Source organism: Capricornis sumatraensis, chromosome 2, assembly GCF_032405125.1.
Source record: "Capricornis sumatraensis isolate serow.1 chromosome 2, serow.2, whole genome shotgun sequence".
Classification (NCBI taxonomy): Eukaryota; Metazoa; Chordata; class Mammalia; order Artiodactyla; family Bovidae; genus Capricornis; species Capricornis sumatraensis.
Window position 1 is genome coordinate 159,923,669 of NC_091070.1, and position 22,833 is coordinate 159,946,501.

General features: G+C 37.3%; 1 protein-coding gene across 1 annotated transcript in view; it reads right to left on the bottom strand.

The window, feature by feature from the left end:
- Window positions 1-22,833, bottom strand: part of SPATA1 (spermatogenesis associated 1) — a 55,543-nt gene that overhangs the window by 4,743 nt on the left and 27,967 nt on the right. The window contains 6 exon segments of the mRNA XM_068966563.1: window positions 1,101-1,242; window positions 1,244-1,277; window positions 8,636-8,761; window positions 9,938-10,049; window positions 20,270-20,330; window positions 21,179-21,293. Coding sequence (XP_068822664.1) covers window positions 1,101-1,242; window positions 1,244-1,277; window positions 8,636-8,761; window positions 9,938-10,049; window positions 20,270-20,330; window positions 21,179-21,293 — 590 coding nt within the window.

Consider the following 22,833-nt stretch of genomic DNA (forward strand, 5'->3'; position numbering starts at 1 on the left):
GTTGAAGCCTACCTTGGAGAATTTTGGCCATTACTTTGCTAGTGTGTGAGATGAGTGCAATTGTGCAGCAGTTTGAGGATTCTTTGGAATTGCCTTTCTTTGGGATTGGAATGAAAACTGACCTTTTCCAGTCCTGTGGTCACTGCTGAGTTTTCCAACTTTGCTGGCATATTGAGTGCAGCACTTTTACAGCATCATCTTTTAGGATTTGAAATAGCTCAGCTGGAATTGCATCACCTCCTCCACCAGCTTTGTTCATAGTGATGCTTCTTAAGGGCCACTTGACTTCTCACTCCAGGATGTCTGGCTCTAGGTGACTGATCACACCATCGTGGTTATCTTGGTCATTAAGATCTTTTTTGTATAGTTCTTCTGTGTATTCTTGCCACCTCTTCTTAATATATTCTGCTTCTGTTGGGTCCATACCATTTTTGTCCTTTATTGTACTCATCTTTGCATGAATTGTTCCCTTGGTATCTCTAATTTTCTTGAAGAGATCCCTAGTCTTTCCCATTCTATTGTTTTCCTCTTATTTCTCTGCACTGACCACTGAGGAAGGCTTTCTTATCTCTCCTTGCTATTCTTTGTGAGGTGTAACTATCTGGAAAGAAATAATTTAAGCTGCTTTCATAAAAAGGCCATTATCATATATTCAACTTGAGAAAACAGTAAAATAAAAAGTTTCTGTGATGCTTTAAAAAAGTATCAGCTAATATGGGGAAAACTTTATTTAAAACTATTTGGATTTTACATTAAACTGACCTAAAATGCTAAACTTTTACTCATAGAGTAGATTGGTGGTTGGTGGAAGCAGGATATAAGATCTACAAGTTCAAGGGATGTAATATACAGCACAGGGGCTTTCCTGGAGGCTCAGACAGTATAGAATCTGCCTGCAATGCAAGTGACCTGGGTTTGATCCCTGGGTTGGGAAGATCCCCGGGAGAAGGGAATGGCCACCCACTCTAGTATTCTTGCCTGGAGAATCCCCACGGACAGAGGAGCCTGGCAGGCTACAGTCCGTAGGGTTGCAAAGAGTCAGGCATGACTGAAGTGACTAGCAGTCACACACAACAGAAACTGAACATATTTAATAGTACCTTAGAGTCTGTGATGTTTGCAAGATTCTTTGGTCTCATCTTGATCTCCCTGACTTCAAGTTGCATGAACAATTTTTTATAGTAAAGTTCCAAATCTTCTCGAAGTTTTGTTAAAACTTCTTCCAATGATGCTGTAACTTTTTGTTTCAAAGCACCGTTTTTTCCAAACACCACAGGCTTTAAAAAAAACAAAACAAAACTACCAACAATAAAAAAACACAAATGCTATAGTTTGATTCAACTTTTCAATCTGGAAAGGACCCTGGAGTTAATTCAAATCATTCCTCTCTCATATGCTGAGGAAATTAGAGTTAAGAGCAAAATGTTTATTGAATTAAAAGGCCTACAAATATAGTAAAATACTCTTAAATCCAGGAACCAAAATCAAGTTCTTCAAGCTTATACTTTTTTTAGAAAATCTTTCTTCAAAATACTACCTATAACAAAATGTGTATATTTTTGACTACTTTTGTCCATAATCTGATTTGAATTCAAACAAAAAGGCAAAATATATATTTTCAGATTTTCCTTATTTTTCAGCCCCAAAATGACTTGTTTTGTGAAATCAGTTGATTCTAATTCATCATTTATCAAAATTATTCCCAGTATATCCCCAAACTTCTGTAGGGCAGAATTTCTTAAACATGACTTCTAGTTGAGAAAATTAGAAATTAAACTCTGTCAGTTTAAGGAATCACTTTGACACTAATGAGATTCAAAATATAAACTTAATTGGAACACAAACTGCATGCTAGTATATCAGAAAATGCTTATATTTCCTTTTTTAAGATTATCATGAAAACACCTTAAAATTCTATATTATAATGTGATTTAAATAAAAATAAAAAACTACATGGACCTTTAACTCAAGATTTTAACAATTTATCTCAGCCCTATATCTAACCCTACAGCAAGTTCTCCTGGTACCACTCCCAAAATCCTTTGTGCATCTCCCACATTCTCCCTTCTTCAGTGCTGCATTCCTAGGCAATCTGCTATCATCTTTTGAAAGATGTAATTTTATTTTTTTTCGTTTCTTTTTTTTTTTAACTTTACAATACTATATTGATTTTGCCATACATCAACATGAATCTGCCATGGGTGTACACGTGTTCCCAATCCTGAACCCCCCTCCCACCTCCTTCCCCATACCATCTCTCTGGGTCATCCCAGTGCACCAGCCCCAAGCATCCTGTATCCTGTATCGAACCTAGACTGGTGATTTGCTTCTTATATGATATTATACATGTTTCAATGCCATTCTCCCAAATCATCCCACCGTCTCCCTCTCCCACAGAGTCCAAAAGACTGTTCTATACATCTGTGTCTCTTTTGCTCTCTTGCATATAGGGTTATTGTTACCATCTTTCTAAATTCCATATATATGTTTTAGTATACTGTATTGGTGTTTTTCTTTTTGGCTTACTTCACTCTGTATAATAGGCTCCAGTTTCATCAATCTCATTAGAATGATTTAAATGTATTCTTTTTAATGGCTGAGTAGTATTCCATTGTGTATATGTACCACAGCTTTCTTATCCATTCATCTGCTGATGGACATCTAGGTTGCTTCCGTGTCCTGGCTATTATAAACAGTGCTGTGATGAACACTGGGGTACACGTATCTCTTTCCATTCTGGTTTCCTTGGTGTGTATGCCCTGCAGTTTTTTAAGGAATCGCCACACTGTTCTCCATAGTGGCTGTACTAGTTTGCATTCCCACACACAGTGTAAGAGGGTTCCCTTTTCTCCACACCCCCTCCATCACTTATTGCTTGTAGACTTTTGGATCGCAGCCATTCTGACTGGTATGAAATGGTACATCATTGTGGTTTTGATTTGCATTTCTCTGATAATGAGTGATGTTCTAATGGCCTCTCTGCTTCCATTCTTGCCCCTCTACAGGCTATTCCATCTTTCTAAAACATCTTTGCTGCTACTGCTGTTGCTAAGTCGCTTCAGTCATGTCTAACTCTGTGCGACCTCATAGATGGCAGCCCATTAGGCTTCTCTGTCCCTAGGATTCTCCAGGCAAGAACACTGGAGTGGGTTGCCATTTCCTTCTCCAATGCATGAAAGTGAAAAGTGAAAGTGAAGTCGTTCAGTCATGCCCAACTCTTAGCGACCCCATGGAATGCAGCCTTCCAGGCTCCTCCTTCCATGGGATTTTCCAGCCAAGAGTATTGGAGTGGGTTGCCATTGCCTTCTCCAAAAACATCTTTAAAATACTTTAAAAATCACCTAAATCCAAAGGTTAAAAATCCTCTGATGTCTTCCCATATTACTTGTAACAAAATCCAACTTCTGCAACTGGCCTGTTCCTTCCTGACCTTTTGATTTTCTCCCTCTACATTCTTTCTTACTGATGACACTCCAGCCACACTGGTCTTGGTTCAGGTCCTTAATTCTGAAACCTTATTTCTATCTCTATATCTTGACTTTTAGTATTCCTCCTGTTTGGACTCTTTTCCCCCTATCTTTTTACATGCTTGTTGTTGTTTAGCTGCCAAGTCATGTCCAACTCTTTTTGCGATCCCATGGACTGTAGGCCACCACGATCCTCTGTCCATGGGATTTCCCAGGCAAGAATGCTGGAGGGGGTTGGGTTGCCATTTTCTTCTCCAGGAGATCTTCCCAACCCAAGAATTGAACCTGTGTCTCCTGCATTGGCAGGTGGATTCTTTACCACTGAGCCACCAGGGAAGCTCCTTCACATGTTTATCATTTTATTAATCAAACCTTAATGATATCTCCTCAGAGAAGCCTTCCTTGAAAAGTCTAGCTAAACCATCTCTCCTGCCCCAACACTCTTTACTCTTTGAATTTACTTTTAGCTCTCATCAGTAGCTGATGAGACCACCAGCTATTTGTTTATTGTCTGTATCCTCCAATTAGAGCCAACCCCTTGAAGGCAGGGCCATGTTTGTCTTGTTTATTGCTGTATCCTCAGCATTTAAAACAGTGCTGAGAACTGAGGTGCATAGTAGGCTCAATCAAAATATTTGATGGCTGATAGATACATTTTATCTTGAAACATTCCTGTTGAAATAGAAAGTAAGTGATAATTCCCATTTTATAAATAGATAGAGTGAGGCACAAAGAGGAGAAATAACTTGTATAAGTAAGTGATTATTCTGGTATCAGGTCCTGGTCCTGTGATTTCTAATTCATTGCTCAAATCTGTCTGATAAAATTGCTCTTTCTTTCACTACAACATGGCCAAATAATTGCCACCTCTTCTGGGGTAACACTTTAATATTATGAGGTAAAACATTCAGAAATACCTCCTAACATGTCAGATCTAGTACTAGAGCAATAATTTTGCTGTAAACTGAGAGATTCAAGGGATTAGATCTGATACACAAAGCACCTGAAGAACTATGAACAGAGGTTTGTTAACATTGTACAGGAGGCAGTGATCAAAACCATTCCCAAGAAAAAGAAAGGTAAAATGTTTGTCTGAGGAGGTCTTACAAATTGAGAAAAGAAGAGAAGGGAAAGGCAATGGAAAAAAGGAAAGATATATCCATCTGAATGCAGAGTTCCAAAGAATAGCAAGGAGAGATAAGAAAGCCTTCCTAAGTGATCAATGCAAAGAAATAGAAGAAAACAACAGAATGGGAAACAGTAGCGATCTCTTCAAGAAAATTAGAGACACCAAGGGAACATTTCATGCAAAGATGGGCACAATAAGGGACAGAAACAATATGGACCTAATGGAAGCAGAAGATACTAAGAAGAGGTGGCAAGAATACATAGAAGAACTATACAAAAAAGATCTTAATGACCCAGATAACCATGATGGTGTGATCACTCACTGAGAGCCATACCCCAAATTCCTGTTGGCTACTTATTTTACATATGGTAATATAAGTTTCCATGTTACTCTTTCCATACATCTCATCCTCTTCTCCCCTCTCCCCATGTCCATAAGTCTATTCTCTATGTCTGTTTCTCCATTGCTGCCCTGTAAATAAATTCTTCAGAATCGTTTTTATAGATTTCATATGTGTACATTAGAATATAATATTTATCTTTCTCTTTCTGACTCATTTCACTCTGTATAATAGGTTCTAAGTTCATCTACCTCATCAGAACGGACTCAAATGTGTTCCTTTCTATGACTGAGTAATATTCCATTGTGTATATGTACCACAACTTCTTTATCCAGTCATCTGTTGATGGGCATCAAGGTTGCTTTGGTGTTCTAGCTATTGTAAATGGTGCTGCAATGAACAATGGGATACATGTCTTTTTCAACCCAGCTTTCCTCAGGGCATATGCCTAGGAGTGGGATTGCTGGGTCATATGGTGGTTTTATTTCTTGTTTTTAAAGGAATCTCCATACCGTCTTCCACAGTGGCTGTATCGATCTATATTCCCACCAACAGTGCAAGAGCATTAAAAATCAATTATTTTTAAAAACTGACATTTATTTATTAATTTTAACAGTCATGTATTAAATAAGTGTTTATTAAGTGCCTACTGAACTTAGTCACTGTTCTAGGGGCTGGGGAGATAGTAATAAGCCAATAAAGTCTTGTCCCTGCCCTCAAAGTGTTTATGGTCCAGTGGAGGAATGATGATCAAGTTAAGCAGTAGTGATACATCCTGATAACTGCTATGATAAAGGAATTACAGATTCTATGCATGGGAGTACAGATGAAAAACACCTAAATTAAATGGAAGAGATCAAGAAAGGCCTCCAGGAAAAGTGGTAGATGTACTGGAATCTGAGCTTTCCTGGTGGCTCAGTCAGTAAAGAATTTGCCGTTTGATCCTTGGGTCAGGAAGATCCCCTGGAGAAGGAAATGGCAACCCACTCCAGTATTGTTGCTGGAACAGTCCCATGGACAGTGGAGCCTGCCAGGCTACAGTTTATGAGGTCACAAGAGTCAGACACGACTTAGCGGCTAAACTACCACCCACCATACTAGAATCTGAAGTGTGCCTCCTCTTGGCACCATACCTTCAGTCTTTTCCCTCTGCCATCTAAATCTTATTTTCTCCTTCTATTCCTTTCTTCAGAGTTCCTTGTTATTTCCTACTAATCATTCAATCCCAGCTTAGATATCACTCTCGAAGCCTTCTTTGAGTCCCTTAGTCTCCCCTAGATGCTCAATTTTTTTGGTATGTCTGTCTGTCTGCTTTGCTAAATTGAATGAATGGGTGAATCAATGAGAGAAATGAGGTAAGAAAAATAGTTTCCTTGCAATAATTAGAAACAGATTTGTTAGAACTTGTAGAAATGAAAAAATGAGAAAGGGTGGAGGAAGCATAGGATGATTTCAGAGATGTTAAATAATTTGAGAGGCTTACATTTTGGGTTGTATTAGAAGATAAAAAGGGTAAAAGGTATATATGGAATTAACTGCCTTTCTGTTCAGTTCAGTCACTCAGTCATGTCCAAATGTTTGCCGCCCCATGGACTGCACCATGCCAAGCTTCCTTGTCCATCACCAACTCCTGGATCTTGCTCAAACTCATGTCTATTGAATTGGTGATGCCATCCAACCATCTCATCCTCTGTTGTCCCCTTCTCCTCTTGTGTTCAATCTTTCCGAGCATCAGGGTCTTTTCCAATGAGTCAGTTCTTCCCATCAGGTGGCCAAAGTATTGGAGCTTCAGCTTTAGCATCAGTCCTTCCAATGAATGTTCAGGATTGACTTCCTTTAGCATTAACTGGTTTGATCTCCTTGCAGTCCAAGGGACTCTCAAGAATCTTCTCCAACACCATAGTGCAAAAACATCAGTTCTTTGGTGCTCAGCTTTCTTTATAGTCCAACCCTCACATCCATACATGACTACTGAAAAAACCATAGCTTTGGCTAGATGGACCTTTGTTGGCAAAGTAATGTCTCTGCTTTTCAATATGCTGTCTAGGTTGGACATAGATTTTCTTCCAAGGAGCAAGTGTCGTTTAATTTCATGGTCGCAGTCATCATCTGCAGTGATTTTGAAGTGAAGTGAAGTGAAGTCGCTCAGTCATGTCCCACTCTTTGTGACCCCATGGACTGTAGCCTACCAGGCTCCTCCCTCCATGGGATTCTCCAGGCAAGAGTACTGGAGTGGGTTGCCATTTCCTTCTTCAGGGGATCTTCCTGACCCAGGGATCGAACCTGGGTCTCCAGCATTCCAGCCAGATGCTTTAACCTCTGAGCCAATGCTGCTCTGAGCCAATGCTGCTGCAGTGATTTTAGAGCCCCCCCAAATAGTCTGTCACTGTTTCCATTGTTTCCCCATCTATTTGCCATGAAGTAATGGGACTGGATGCCATGAACTTAGTTTTCCGAATGTTGAGTTTTAAGACAGTTTTTTCACTTTCCTCTTTCACTTTCATCAAGCGGCTATTTATTCCTCTTTGCTTTCTGCCATAAGGGTGGTATCATCTGCATATATAATATTATTGATATTTCTCCCTGCAATCTTGATTATAGCTTGTTCTTCATCCAGCCCAGCATTTTGCATGATATACTCTGTGTGTAAGTTAAATTAGCAGGGTGTCAATATACAGCCTTGACTTACTCTTTTCCCAATCTGGAACCAATCCACTGTTCCATGTACAGTTCTAACTATTGACCTGCACACAGATTTCTCAGGAGGCAGGTCAGGTGGTATTCCCATCTCTAAGAATTTTTCACAGTTTGTTGTGATCCACACAGTCAAAGGCTTTGCCAGTCAATGAAGCAGAAGTAGATGTTTTTCTGGAATTCTCTTGCCTTTTCTATGATCCAATGGATGTTGGCAATTTGATCTCTGGTTTCTCTGCCTTTTCTAAATCCAGCTTGAACATCTGGAAGTTCTTGGTTCATGCACTGTTGAAGTTTAGCTTGGAGAATTTTGAGCATTACTTTGCTAGTGTGGGAGATGAGTGCAATTGTAAGGTAGTCTGAGCATTCTTTGGCATTTCCTCTCTTAGGGATTGGAATGAAAACTGACCTTTTCCAGTCCTGTGGCCACTGCTGAGTTTTCCACATTTGCTGGCATATTGAGTGCAGCACTTTCACAGCCTCATCTTTTAGGATTTGAAATAGCTTAGCTGGAATTCCATCACCTCCTCCACTAGCTTTGTTTGGAGCGATACTTTCTAAGGTCCACTTGACTTTGGACTCCTGGATGGTCTCAGGAAACTCAAGTAGGGGCTCTCAACCTATGGGGGTGGGGAAATGGGGAGGGAGATGGGAGGGAAGGGAGGTGATATATGTATACCTATGGCTGACTGATGTTGAGATCTGACAGAAAACAATGAAGTTAGATAAAGCAGTTATCCTTCAATAAAAAAATAAAATAAAAAATAATTGAATTTTAATAAAAAGCATGTTGCATTTAGTGTATAAAATAGTCAAACAATGATTTCATCTTTCCTATAGTGAATCTATATCAATAGTATACCATTTAAACTATAACAGTAAAACAGTAAATATCATCTTGTGATTTATTCTGTAAAATAAATCACAGGCACATAATTTACAGGCATAAATTCTGTAAACCTTGAGTTTCCTTTGTAGAGATAACAGATATGTAATAAATTTTACCATGATAGCACTTTAATTTGCCTTGTTCCAATAGCCTTTCAGCTTTTTTGATTAGTTCTTCTCTAATTCTTTCCAGATATCTTCTTTCTTCCTCTACTTGTTTCATTTGTTCAATAATCTTCTCCCCTAATAGATTATAAGCCATACTCATAAATACCTAAAAGCTAAAAGATGGGTAAAGTCCTAAAATATAGAATATAAAACTAAAAAATGCTTAAAACAGCAAGTATAAATTTTAACCCAAACTCTGTTTTCCTACCTGTAGTATAGTGATTTGCCTCTGTGGAAAACACTAAGGAGTCATTTCAGTATTTATAGGAGATTTATATATATATATAAACAATACAGTATGTTTCTTTTGCATTTATACATATATGTATAAAAACTAGGTAGGCTCCCTGGTGGCTCAGAGGGTAAAGCGTCTGCCTACAATGCAGGAGACCTGGGTTTGATCTCTGGGTCAGGAAGATCCCCTGGAGAAGGAAATGTAACCCACTCCAGTACTCTTGCCTGAAAAATCCCGTGGACAGAGAAGCCTGGTAGGCTACAGTCCATGGGGTTGCAAAGAGTTGGACACGACTGAGCAACTTCACATAGAAACTAGGTAAAGCTTGTGTAGTTATATCTCTTGATTTAATTCTTTAAGTAAATTTAACTTGGGTCCAAAGTTATTGTACTTAAATCTTACATGCCATGCCAAGTCACTTCAGTCGTGTCCGACTCTGTGCAACCCCATAGACAGCAGCCCACTAGGCTCCCCCGTCCCTGGGACTCTTCAGGCAAGAACCCTGGAGTGGGTTGCCATTTCCTTCTCCAATGCATGAAAGTGAAAAGTGAAAGTGAAGTCGTTCAGTCGTGTCCGACCCTTAGCGACCCCATGGACTGCAGCCTACCAGGCTCCTCCGTCCATGGGATTTTCCAGGCAAGAGTACTGGAGTAGGGTGCCATTGCCTTCTCTGTAAATCTTACATAGAAAAATGTATATTTTTGAATATATTTTTTAAAAGTAGAAATAATACTAGTGACACACATATGCAGTAATCAACATAACAATCATATACTTTAAAATAATTTAACTTTTTGTGGTAAAATATACATAATTTACCATTTTAATCATATTTAAATGTACAGTTTAATGGCACTATGTGCGTTCATAATATTTTGCAAGCATCACCACCCCTTCATCTCCAAAACTTTATCTTTCCAAACTAAAGCTGTACACATTAAACAATTAACTCCTCATTAACAGTATTTAACTTTACCTCATAGAATCATCTGTACTTATAGTATCATCATACTTACTCTCAATCTGTGATAAAGGTATATCAGTTATTCCTGGAGAAAGAGCAGGTTGACAAGGAAGTGAAGGAAAATCAATAAGATCTGGTATGGGGATGTATTCTGTTTTACCTAGCTGTAAGCAAACATGATAATCAGTAAGATCTGGTAGGATGACACATTATTTTTCATCTATTTGTAAGCATCTGATAATGCCAACAGTAATGCATTTTTTTACTTATAAGGTGATGAACTCCAAAATCTATCTTTGTAACTATAGACCCTCTCTAGTGCTCCATTTTCTCCATTCCACTATTACTTGGACATTATACCACAGGAGCTTCAAACTAAAAATTTACAAAGAAGAAAAAAAAAGGAATTCATATTCCTTTCTAAGCATGATTTCCTTTCAAGATTTCTGATTTCAATTATTTGTTATGACAACTTTTAAATGTTTCTCAGATGGGTATTGAATTTTTTTTTCTTAAGCCAATTTTGACCATTTATATTTGCTTAGAAAATTGGACATCCTAGCACATTTTCAAATTTTAGCATACATTATATTCTCATAAATTTTATCACCTCTATATTTGTGTTACATTGCCTTCATCTCACCTAATTTTTGTGTTTCTACCCTTTTTTTGATAAACTACCTCAAGCCTTACCAATGTTGATGTTTCTGCCACTACCACTTTATAGATCTTGATCTCTTTTCAATTCTACTAGGCTGTTTACTTCTGTAACTTAATAGTTTCTACTTCTATCTTCATTAAGAAACCCTTATCCCTACTTTGTTTTATTATTTTTTCTTTGTTTTATTGTTTTATTATTTTTATTTCATTTTATTTTGTTAACTTATAAGGTCAGATTCCCACAGGATAATGGCAACCACCTAAATTAGAATCTCTTCACACATGCTTTCAACTACTATAAAAAGAAAGCAAATATAATCACCCATAACTTATGTCTGCAGTGTAACTAGGACACAGAATCTTCTAATTTACATATACTTTAATTTACATGTAAGTGGAGAAATAAACACCCTAGGCCAGCAGTGTGTGCTTAGGAGCTCACATCTAAGCAGAGTCAGATGGGGACTATGCATTAGAGAGACAATACACAGATAACAGAGTGAACATTAACCACAATTCAGTCTTAAAGGAAAGGGTCCTACATGTGGTGGAGAAATATTGAGAGATAGGGTATGAACTGGTAAGTCAGAGCTCTTTCTATGAGGAATCTAAAAGAAAGGGGCTTTTAAAATGTAAAGGACCAGAGGTGGTAATTATGGGAAAACCGTTACTAGGAGGAAAAGGCAATGGCAACCCACTCCAGTACTCTTGCCTGGAAAATCCCATGGACAGAGGAGCCTGGAAGGCTGCTGTCCATGGGGTCGCTGAGGGTTGGACACGACTGAGCGATTTCACTTTCAGTTTTCACTTTCATGCATTGGAGAAGGAAATGGCAACCCACTCCAGTGTTCTTGCCTGGAGAATCCCAGGGACGAGGGAGCCTGGTGGGCTGCCGTCTATGGGGTCGCACAGAGTTGGACACAACTGAAGCGACTTAGCAGCAGCAGCAGCATAGTTACTAGGTGAGAGGAAAATGCTTCAGAAGCAAGAGATGTTCTGTTAAGCAAGATAGTAAGAGAAAGAAAGGTGGTCAAGTTAGTTAAGAGCTCTGCTAAATTAAATCAGTAAGAAAGTATACAAAGAAAAAAGACCATTTCCCCCAAATGCCCCATTTATTTAAAAATAAACAACTGCATTTTATTATAACAACAGAAGAGGGCACTCCTAATCTACAAGCTAAACTAAACCACCAGAACACTACTCCCTGTTCCTCTGTAAGAACACCTGCTACTGATTCAGAAAAATCCAACACAAATTAGCAAAGACAACATCTACAAAATAATCTAACATTCATGCTAAGTTACTTTTTGAAAACCCTCAAAATTGAGAATTAAAACAAAACAAAACCAGCAGCCAAGAGGCAGAAAAAATTAACACTATCCCAACATAGACTGTATTAAATGAATTCAAAGCATTTTAGGTATTAATGAACACCATAAATCACAAATTTAGACATCCAGAATAAAAATGGAAAAATAAAACTCCAGGAAGATGTAAAATGGAAATTGACCAAATTGAAGAAAGAAATTAAAGAAGAAAACAAACTGTCTTGGAAATGAATAACAGGTATCCAAACAGGAACAGATATGACCAAAAAAATAGAGTAAGCATAATAGAGAACAGAAATAAAAGGAGCAAAGAAAATTAAACATAAAGAAATGGTAAACTTGACCTAGAAGAAATAAAAAGGAGTTAATCAATAATGAATAATGTAATAACTGAGATCAAAAACACTGGAGGGAAACAACAGTAAAATAACTGAGGCAGAAGATAGGATGAGTGAGGTCTAAGATAGAATGGTGCAAATAAATGAAGCAGAAAGGAAAAAAGGAAAAAGACTTAAAATAAATGAGGACAACCTCAGGGACTTCTGGGACAATGTCAAATGCCCTAACATTCAAATCATAGGAGTCCCAGAAGAAGAAGACAAAAAGAAAGGCCATGAGAAAATACTTGAGGAGATAATAGTGAAAAATTCCCTAAAATGGGGAAGGAAATAGCCACCCAAGTCTAAGAAGCCCAGAGAGTCCCAAACAGGATAAACCCACATATTAATCAAATTAATGAAGATCAAACACAAAGAACAGATATTAAAAGCAGCAAGGGAAAAACAACAAATAACACACAAAGGGAATTCCCATAAGGATAACAGCTGATCTTTCAATAGAAATTCTTCAGGCCAGAAAGGACTGGTAGGACATACTTAAAGTGATGAAAGAGAAAAACCTACAATCCAGATTACTGTACCCAGCAATGGAGAAGGCAATGGCACCCCACTCCAGTACTCTTGCCTGGAAAATCCCATGGATGGAGGAGCCTGGTGGGCTGCAGTCCATGGGGTCGCTAAGGGTCGGACACAACTGAGCGATTTCACTTTCACTTTTTACTTTCATACATTGGAGAAGGAAATGGCAATCCACTCCAGTCTTCTTGCCTGGAGAATCCCAGGGACGAGGGAGCCTGGTGGGCTGCTGTCTATGGGGTCACATAGAGTCAGACATGACTAAAGTGACTTAGCTGTAGCAGTAGCAGTACCCAGCAAGGATCTCATTCAAATATGAAGGAGAAATCAAAAGCTTTACAAACAAGCAAAAGCTGAGAGAATTCAGCACCACCAAACCAGCTCTTCAACAAATGCTAAAGGATCTTCTCAAGACAGGAAACACAGAAAAGGTGTATAAACTCAAACCTAAAACAACAAAGTAAGTGGCATGGGATCATACTTATCAATAATTACCTTAAACATAAATGGGTTGAATGCCCCAACCAAAAGACAAAGACTGGCTGAATGGTTACAAAAACAAGACCCCTATATATGCTGTCTACAAGAGACCCACCTCAAAACAAGGGACACATACAGACTGAAAGTGAAGGGCTGAAAAAAGATATTTCATGCAAATGGAGACCAAAAGAAAGCAGGAGTAGCAATACTCATATCAGATAAAATAGACTTTGACATAAAGGCCATGAAAAGAGACAAAGAAGGATACTACATAATGATCAAAGGGTCAAGCCTTTGATCTAGAAGAAAATATAACAATTATAAATAAATATGCATCCAACATAGGAGCACCACAATATGTAAAGCAAATGCTAACAAGTATAAAAGGGGAAATTAACAGTAACACAATAATAGTGGGAGACTTTAATACTCTACTGACATCTATGGATAGATCAACTAAACAGAAAATTATCAAGGAAACACAAACTTTAAATAATACAATGGACCAGTTAGACCTAATCGATATCTATGACATTTCACCCCAAAACAATGAATTTCACCTTTTTCTCAAGTGCACATGGAAACTTCTCCAGAATAGATCACATCCTGGGCCATAAATCTAGCCTTGGTAAATTTTAAAAAAATTGAAATCATTCCAAGCATCTTTTCTGATCACAGTCTGGTAAGATTAGACGTCAACTACAGGAAAAAAAAAAATTAAAAATACAAACATATGGAGGCTAAACAACACGCTTCTGAATAACCAACAAATCACAGAAGAAATAAAAATATGCATAGAAATAATGAAAATGAAAACATACAACCCTAAACCTATGGAACTCAGTAAAAGCAGTGCTGAGGGGAAGGTTCATAGCAATACACGCTTACCTCAAGAAACAGGAGAAAAGTCAAATAAATAACCTAACTCTACATCTAAAGCAACTAGAAAAGGAAGAAATGAAGAGCCCCAGGGTTAGTAGGAAAGAAATCATAAAAATTAGGGCAGAAATAAACGAAAAAGAAACAAAGGAGACCAGGGCAAAAATCAACTAAGCTAAAAGTTGGTTCTTTGAGAAGATAAATAAAATAGACAAACCATTAGCCAGACTCATCAAGAAAGAAAGGGAGAAGAATCAAATCAGCAAAATTAGAAATGAAAATGGAGAAATCACAACAGACAACACAGAAATACAAAGGATCATAAGAGACTACTACCAGCAACTATATGACAATAAAATGGGTAACTTGGAAGAAATGGACAAATTCTTAGAAAAGTATAAACTTCCAAAACTGAACCAGGAAGAAATAGAAAATCTTAACAGACCCATCACAAGCATGGAAATCAAAACTGTAATCAGAAATCTTCCAGCAAACAAAAGCCCAGGATCAGACGGCTTCACAGGTGAATTCTACCAAAAATTTAGAGAAGAACTAACACCTATCCTACTCAAACTCTTCCAGAAAATTGCAGAGGAAGGTAAACTTCATTCTATGAGGCCACCATCACCCTAATACCAAAACCAGACAAAGATGCCCCACCCCCTAAAAAAAGAGAAAACTACAGGCCAATATCACTGATGAACATAGATGCAAAAATCCTTAACAAAACTCTAGCAAACAGAATCCAACAACATATTATCATACATCATACATCATGACCAAGTGGGCTTTATACCAGGGATGCAAGGATTCTTTAATATCTGCAAATCAATCAATGTGATATACCACATTAACAAATTGAAAGATAAAAACCATATGATTATCTCAATACATGCAAAGAAAGCCTTTGACAAAATTCAACATCCATTTATGATAAAAATCCCCCAGAAAGCAGAAATAGAAGGAACATACCTCAACATAAAAGCCATGTATGATAAACCCACAGCAAACATTATCTTCAATGGTGAAAAATTGAAAACATTTCCCCTAAATTCAGGAATAAGACAAGGGTGCCCATTCTCACCACTATGATTCAACATAGCTTTGGAAGTTTTAGCCACAGCAATCAGAGAAGAAAAAGAATAAAAGGAATCCAGATTAGACAATAAGAAGTAAAACTCTCACTGTTTGCAGATGACATGATCCTCTACATAGAAAACTCTAAAGACTCCACCAGAACATTACTAGAGGTAATCAATGAATATAGTAAAGTTGCAGGATATAAAATTAACACACAGAAATCCCTTGCATTCCTATACACTAGCAATGAGAAAACAGAAAGAGAAATTAAGGAAACAATTCCATTCACCATTGCAGTGAAAAGAATAAAATACTTAGGAATAAATCTACCTAAAAAAACCAAAAGACCTATATATGAAAACTGTAAAACACTTGTGAAAGAAATCAAAGATAACACAAATAGATGGAAAAATATACCATGTTCACGGATCAGAAGAATCAATATAGTGAAAATGAGTATACTACCCCAAAGCAATCTATAGATTTAATGCAATCCCTATCAAGCTACCAACAGTATTTTTCAGAGAACTAGAAAAAATAATTTCACAATTTGTATGGAAATACAAAAAACCTTGAATAGCCAAAGCAATCTTGAGAAAGAAGAATGGAATTGGAGGAATCAACCTGCCTGACTTCAGGCTCTACTACAAAGCAATAGTCATCAAGACAGTATGGTACTGGCAAAAAAACAGATATATAGATCAATGGAACAAAATAAAAAGCCCAGAGATAAATCCATGCACCTATCGGCACCTATCTTTGACAAAGGAGGCAAGAATATACAATGGAGAAAAGACAATCTCTTCAACAAGTGGTGCTGGGAAAACTGGTCAACCACCTGTAAAAGAATGAAACTAGAACACTTTCTAACACCATATACAAAAATAAACTCAAAATGGATTAAAGATCTAAACATAAGACCAGAAACTATAAAACTCCTAGAGGAAAATATAGGCAAAACATTCTCTAACATAAATCACAGCAGGATCCTCTATGACCCAGCTCCCAGAGTAATGAAAATAAAAGCAAAAATAAACAATGGGACCTAATTAAACTTAAAAGCATTTGCACAACGAAGGAAACTATAAGCAAGGTAAAAAGACAGCCTTCAGAATGGGAGAAAATAATAGCAAATGAAACAACTGACAAAGAATTAATCTCAAAAATATACATGCAGCTCATGAAGCTCAATTACAGAAAAATAAACGACCCAATCAAAAAATGGGTCAAAGAACTAAACAGACATTTCTCCAAGGAAGACATACAGATGGCTAACAAACACATGAAAAGACGCTCAACATCACTTATTATCAGAGAAATGCAGATCAAAACCACAGTGAGGTACCATCTCACACCAGTCAGAATGGCTGCTATTAAAAAGTCTACAAGCAATAAATGCTGGAGAGGGTGTGGAGAAAAAGGAATCTTCTTACATTGTTGGTGGGAATGCAAACTAGTACAGCCACTATAGAGAACAGTGTGGAGATTCTTTAAAAAACTGGAAATAGAACTTTCATACTACTCAGCAATCCCACTGCTGGGCACACACACCAAGGAAACCAGAATTGAAAAAGACACATGTACTCCAGTATTCATTACAGCACTGTTTATAATAGCCAGGACATGGAAGCAACCTAGATGTCCAATGGCAGACAAATGGATAAGAAAGCCATGGTACATATACACAATGGAATATTACTCAGCCATTAAAAAGAATGCATTTGAATCAGTTCTAATGAGATGGATGAAACTGGAGCCTATTATACAGAGTGAAGTAAGTCAGAAAGAAAAACACCAATACAGTATACTAACACATATATATGGAATTTAGAAATATGGTAACAATGACCCTATATGTGAGATAGCAAAAGAGATACAGATGTAAAGAACAGTCTTCTGGACTCTGTGGGAGAAGGTGAGGGTGGGATGATTTGAGAGGGTAGCACTGATACGTGTATATTATATATGAAGTGGATCGCTGGTCCAGGTTCGATGCATGAGACAGGGTGCTCAGGGCTGGTGCACTGGGATGACCCTGGGGGATGGGATGGGGAGGGAGGTGGGAGGGGAGTTCTGGTTGGGAAAACATGTGTGCCTGTGGCTGATTTATGTCAATGTTTGGTAAAAAAAAACAAAAAAAAACAAAAAAAAACACTACAATATTGTAAAGTAATTAGCCTCCAATTAAAAAAAAAAGAAATGGTAAACTTGATCAGAGAGAAAGTAACAGAAATAGAAGGTAAAGAAGAACCAAAAAAGACGAACTGGGGTCCCTGAAAAAAAAAAACCAAAAAACATGGAATTGATCTGCTATTTATATTCTCTTCTAGAACTATAATTTGTTGAAATAAAAGAAGTCTTGATTTTCATACTGAAAGGGCCCACTAGTGAAAGTTGCTCAGTCATGTCCGACTTTTTGCGACCCCATGGACTGGATTCCCCAGTCCATGGAATTCTCCAGATCAGAATACTGGAGTGGGTAGCTGTTCCCTTCTTCAGAGGATCTTCCCAACCCAGGGATTTAACCCAGGTCTCCCACATTGCAGGTGAATTCTTTACCAGCTGAGTCACCAGGGAAGCCATAAAAGGAGCCTCTGCTGCTGCTGCTGCTGAGTCGCTTCAGTCGTGTCCAGCTCTGTGCAACCCCAGAGATGGCAGCCCACCAGGCTTCCCCATCCCTGGGACTCTCCAGGCAAGAATACTGGAGTGTGTTGCCATTTCCTTCTCCAATGCATGAAAGTGAAAAGTGAAAGTGAAGTCACCCAGTCGTGTCCAACTCCTAGCAACCCCATGGACTGCAGCCTACCAGCCTCCTCCATCCATGGGATTTTTCAGGCAAGAGTACTGGAGTGGGTTGTCATTGCCTTCTCCAATGTAGCCACTAGGTACTCATAAAAACCAGACCTAGAACTTTCAACTGAAGTACAGCCTGATAAAACTACTACACATTAAAAGAATACTCTGGCCTTCCAGAAGAAAATACCCAAACCAATTTACAAGGAAAATAAAATCAATTTGGCATCATACTTCTTAATAGTAATAAATAGAATAAGACATCAATAGGGGAACATTTAAATAAATTCAAGGAAAAATTGCGTAAGCCGAGGATGTTACAGACAATCAAGCTATCCCTCAAGTATCAAGGCTCAAAGCAGGGATGAGCAAACCTTCTGTAAAAGGCCTCAGCATAAATAATTTAGGTTTTGCAGGCCACAAATGGTATCTGTCATAATTCTTCTTTTTCCAACTTAAAAAAAATTTTTTTTAGGTCCCATGCTTCACTAAACTGGCTTTGAGCCTTGTTTGCCTATTCCTGCTCTAGACAGATTTAAATATGGAAGAAGTAAGGGAATATTGTATGTAGGAGCTGTTTTTAAATAAGTGGAACTTAACCCAGCCAGAAAATGATTGAAAAATCTTGTGCAAAAGAACTGGCAGTAAGTGTTGAACGTATTTAATTATAGATCTGAGACTAAAACAAGGGTGAGGAGAAGACAGGAAGCACAGCCCATAAATGTTCTGTTCTTTGACAAAGTAGAAATGATACAACTAAAAGTATATGAGGGAAGAAAAGAGAGAGGGATGATTTTTTAATCACCTTGAATGTAAGGTAGGAGTCAGAGGATAATTTTAGAGGTAACGAATCAAAAATTTCAAATTTTTGAAGAAGCATAAATTTTAAAAAAGGAAAAAGGAGGGTGAGGAATACTAACAAAAATTTATATTAGTATGAAGGTAAACACTAGAATAAGATTCAACCTTCCTACATACGAGGAAGGGGGAAAGTACAAATAAGCCACATAGTAACTATAGCAAAGTAAAATGACAAATTTGAGGTCAAATATATCAATCCCATCATAACATAAAAGGAGATAATTCATCTACTAAATGAAAATGACTTTCAGACTGTTTACAAAATGAAACCCAACTTTATGATGTCTATAAAGAGGTACCTAAAACAATGCAATCCAGAAAAGTTGGGGAAAAAAGTAGAGGAGGAAGATGAGGTATACCAAATAAATGTAAATAAGAAGAAATGAGAAGTTAGTATCTTGATTTGCAATAAGAGAAATATACTTCAAATACTTGAAAAGGTAGTTTTTCAAAAAAGTTATGAAAATAGAGCCCATAAAATATATAAACAGGATCAAAACAACTGTATGGGTAACCTGGGAAATTAAAATTCAGGCCACAGTGAAATAGTATTCAGTACCCACCAGGTGGAAAAAATTTTATTTTTAAGTGTAAAGATAGCATGTTTTAAGAGTCAGACATGACTGAGCGACTTCACTTTTACTTTTCACTTTCATGCACTGGAGAAGGAAATGGCAATCCACTCCAGTGTTCTTGCCTGGAGAATCCCAGGGACAGAGGAGCCTGGTAGGAGGTCAACTATGGGGTCGCACAGAGTCGGACACGACTGAAGCGACTTAGCAGCAGCAGCAGCAGCAACAACAAAATAATTATTTGCTGCAGATGGCATGCCTTTATTCCAAAATGCAAAGGCTCTGAGCTGTGATTCTTCTACCAGGACTTGTCTCAGACTCCATTCAGCATTCCAACCTATTACATATCAAGTATCATTGGACTAGATGAATGTTAACACACAACTGGCAGCACTGCTTGCTGTGTCTCTTGGATCACTTTGTGAGCTGTTTCTGCCCAAAGTTGGTAGTCTTTTAGATTACTTGATTTAAAAAAAAAAAAAGGAAAGATTGGAGCCATGCATCTGAATGCAATAAATCTCCAAATTCGAAAGAGGTCAAATGACTCTACATCGAGTGACTCATTTTCAATGGTAGCTGGGGCAAGGCTCAAATACCAGGTTTTTTACTTTAAAGGGCATATCTCAACATATCTCCCAGACCATAAAACTCCCAGAAATTTCACTGAATTGGGAGGCTCCTGAATTTTCTTGAAGTTTATCTCCCCCATCTCTAATGTATTAGGTAGAAAACCTAGGCATTTTAATCTGCAGTTTCATTTCAATTTCAGTATAAATATGGTACAATATCACATTTAAGAAAAATTTAGAAATCATACCTGATTATCCTCTCTTCTAATGATATTAGCTCTATCATCTTCATTTTTCCAAAGAAACTGACTTAAAAGGGAATGATAAAATTGAAAGTCATATTAAAAATGATTCCATGAATATTAGCTTTTCATGTTTTTAATTGTTTAACATTCTATAAACACAAATATAACATTAAAAAATTTTAAAGTCATCTCAAAACTATTATGTTATCTTTCAAACTCATTAATGATTAACATAAACTATGTTTAGCATGAATTATAAGATAATATTTCATTATGTTGTTGTTCAGTTGCTAAGTTGTGTCTGATTCCTTGTGACCCCATGGACTGCAGTGCACCAGGTTTCCCTGCCTTCTATCTTTCAGAGTTTGCTCAAACTCGTCCATTATAGCTAAAATCAAATTATAGTCCAATGTTGATAGCAAGGTAACTAACTGGAAATTTAATAAACATACTTTGTTTATAGTTATTTTGAGAATAATTATTTATAAAATTCCTTACTTTAATTTCAAAAGGCTGTATGCAAAGCTGTGGTTTAAGTACTATAATTTTGACTGAAATTATACCAATGTGAAACACAAGCATAATGATTAGTTTACCATAACCAGGAATGTAAAAGAGCCAGAAAAATTAATTCTAGGAAACAAAAATGAGGACAGAAACTTTTCTGCCATTTAGGTTGCCCCTGATGACAAAATAATTACAATAGAATAAATTTAAGCAATACATTATCCCCCATTATATTGGAGGGAAATACTAGCATACAACAGTAAACATCAGAATCAAGGGGGTTTTAGTTAAAAATGTCATGAACTTCACTTGGTCCTTGTTTTAATTAGAAGAATCTAAGACAGTACCCTGGCTATCTCACTCTTATAGACTATGACATGTAGAATCAACATTCATACTAATTACCTTTTACTGTCGCTAAAATAATCATTATCTGAATCTTCCTGTGATCCTGGCAATTCAGGATTTCCAGTTTGATTATTTCCGAACTGATTCTCATTTGGAGTAGATTTTCCCCCAGCTGATGCTGATATCCACCCATAGCAAAGAAAGTTTACAATATTAAGAAAATACTAAAATAATACATTTTTATATGTACATACTATATATTCTTATCCATGTTTCAATATCTCCATGAACTTTATTATTTCCAAACTGAATTTCATGAAACCTTTAGTTTATACAAAAGGAGAATTCTTTGGTAAATTCAGTTTGGGGAAAATTGGATTAAAGCAATCCTAACAGGAACACAAATCCCATAAAGACACACACCTATTGTAGGATTTCTCTTTTTTTATGTACAATATATACACGGTGAGGTAAGTTGAGTTTTATTCAAATCTAGTTGTCTCTAAAAAGCTTTTGCCAAAAGTATGTTTTAAAATAGTATTCTGAGGATCCTCCTCTGGGAAGCATGGGGTATAAATACAGAGCATATGTCATTTGTTATTTTACATACACAAACATATAAGTGTTCCCGTCCGGGCATTATCACAGCATGTGTGACCTCAGGTAAGTTATTTCTCACTTCAGTTTCCTTAGCTCTAAAATGGCAATAGTGCATAGAAAACACTTTCTGCACAGTATGCAATTGTTAGAAGTCTTAAGACTTCAAGTTCTGATTTCCAGTCCATAGCATTTCCTAGTTCAGGTCTTTATCACCTCAGTCTATTTTCCATATTGTCTCCCATATTGTTTTTCTGGAACTAAAATCCAATTACACCATTCCTGTTAGAAACTTCAAATGGCTTCCCATTACCTGCAAAACTTTTTAGCTTTGCAAACAAGGATTTTGCAGCTAAATCCCTACGTACCTCCAGTTGTACTACATGGTGTTTCTTCCTCCCTTTTCTACCACCAAACTATAATAATAATAGTGTGTGTGTGTGTGTGTACTCAGTTGCTTAGTTGTATTCAACTCTTTGCCACCCCATGGACTATATATAGCCTGCCAGGCTCCTTTGTCCATGGAATTTTCCAGGCAATAATAATAGTACTATTACTAATGAAAGTGAAAGTGAACTCGCTCAGTCGTGTCTGACTCTTTGAGACCCCGTGGACTGTAGCCTACCAGGCTCCTCCATCCCTGGGATTTTCCAGGCAAGAGTGCTGGAGTGGATTGCCATTTCCTTTTCCAGGGGATCTTCCTGACCCAGGAATCAAACCTGGGTCTCCTACATTGCAGGCAGATGCTTTACCGATCAACTACCACATTAAACAAAGCCTGAAAGCTCCATTCATATCATAATCTATGTGAAGAAAGCCTTCTGGAATTGGGCTGCATGGCCCAACATTTGTAACCCGGATCTGAAGTCAAGAGTATGAATAGTTCTCTATGCCTTTTTAAGGGGGCTTAATCAGTGACTCTTTCAAGGGTTTTTAAATAGGAAGATAAATAATCCAACTTGTAACAAGAAGAATGATGCTGATGGCAGTCTAGAAGATAGACTAGAAAGGAGATATAAGCAGAAGGCCACTCAAGATGGTTTTTAAGTTTCCTTTAAACTAAGAATCTATCATTTTACAATAATGAAATTTTCAAAGCTTTAAGTCTGAACAGC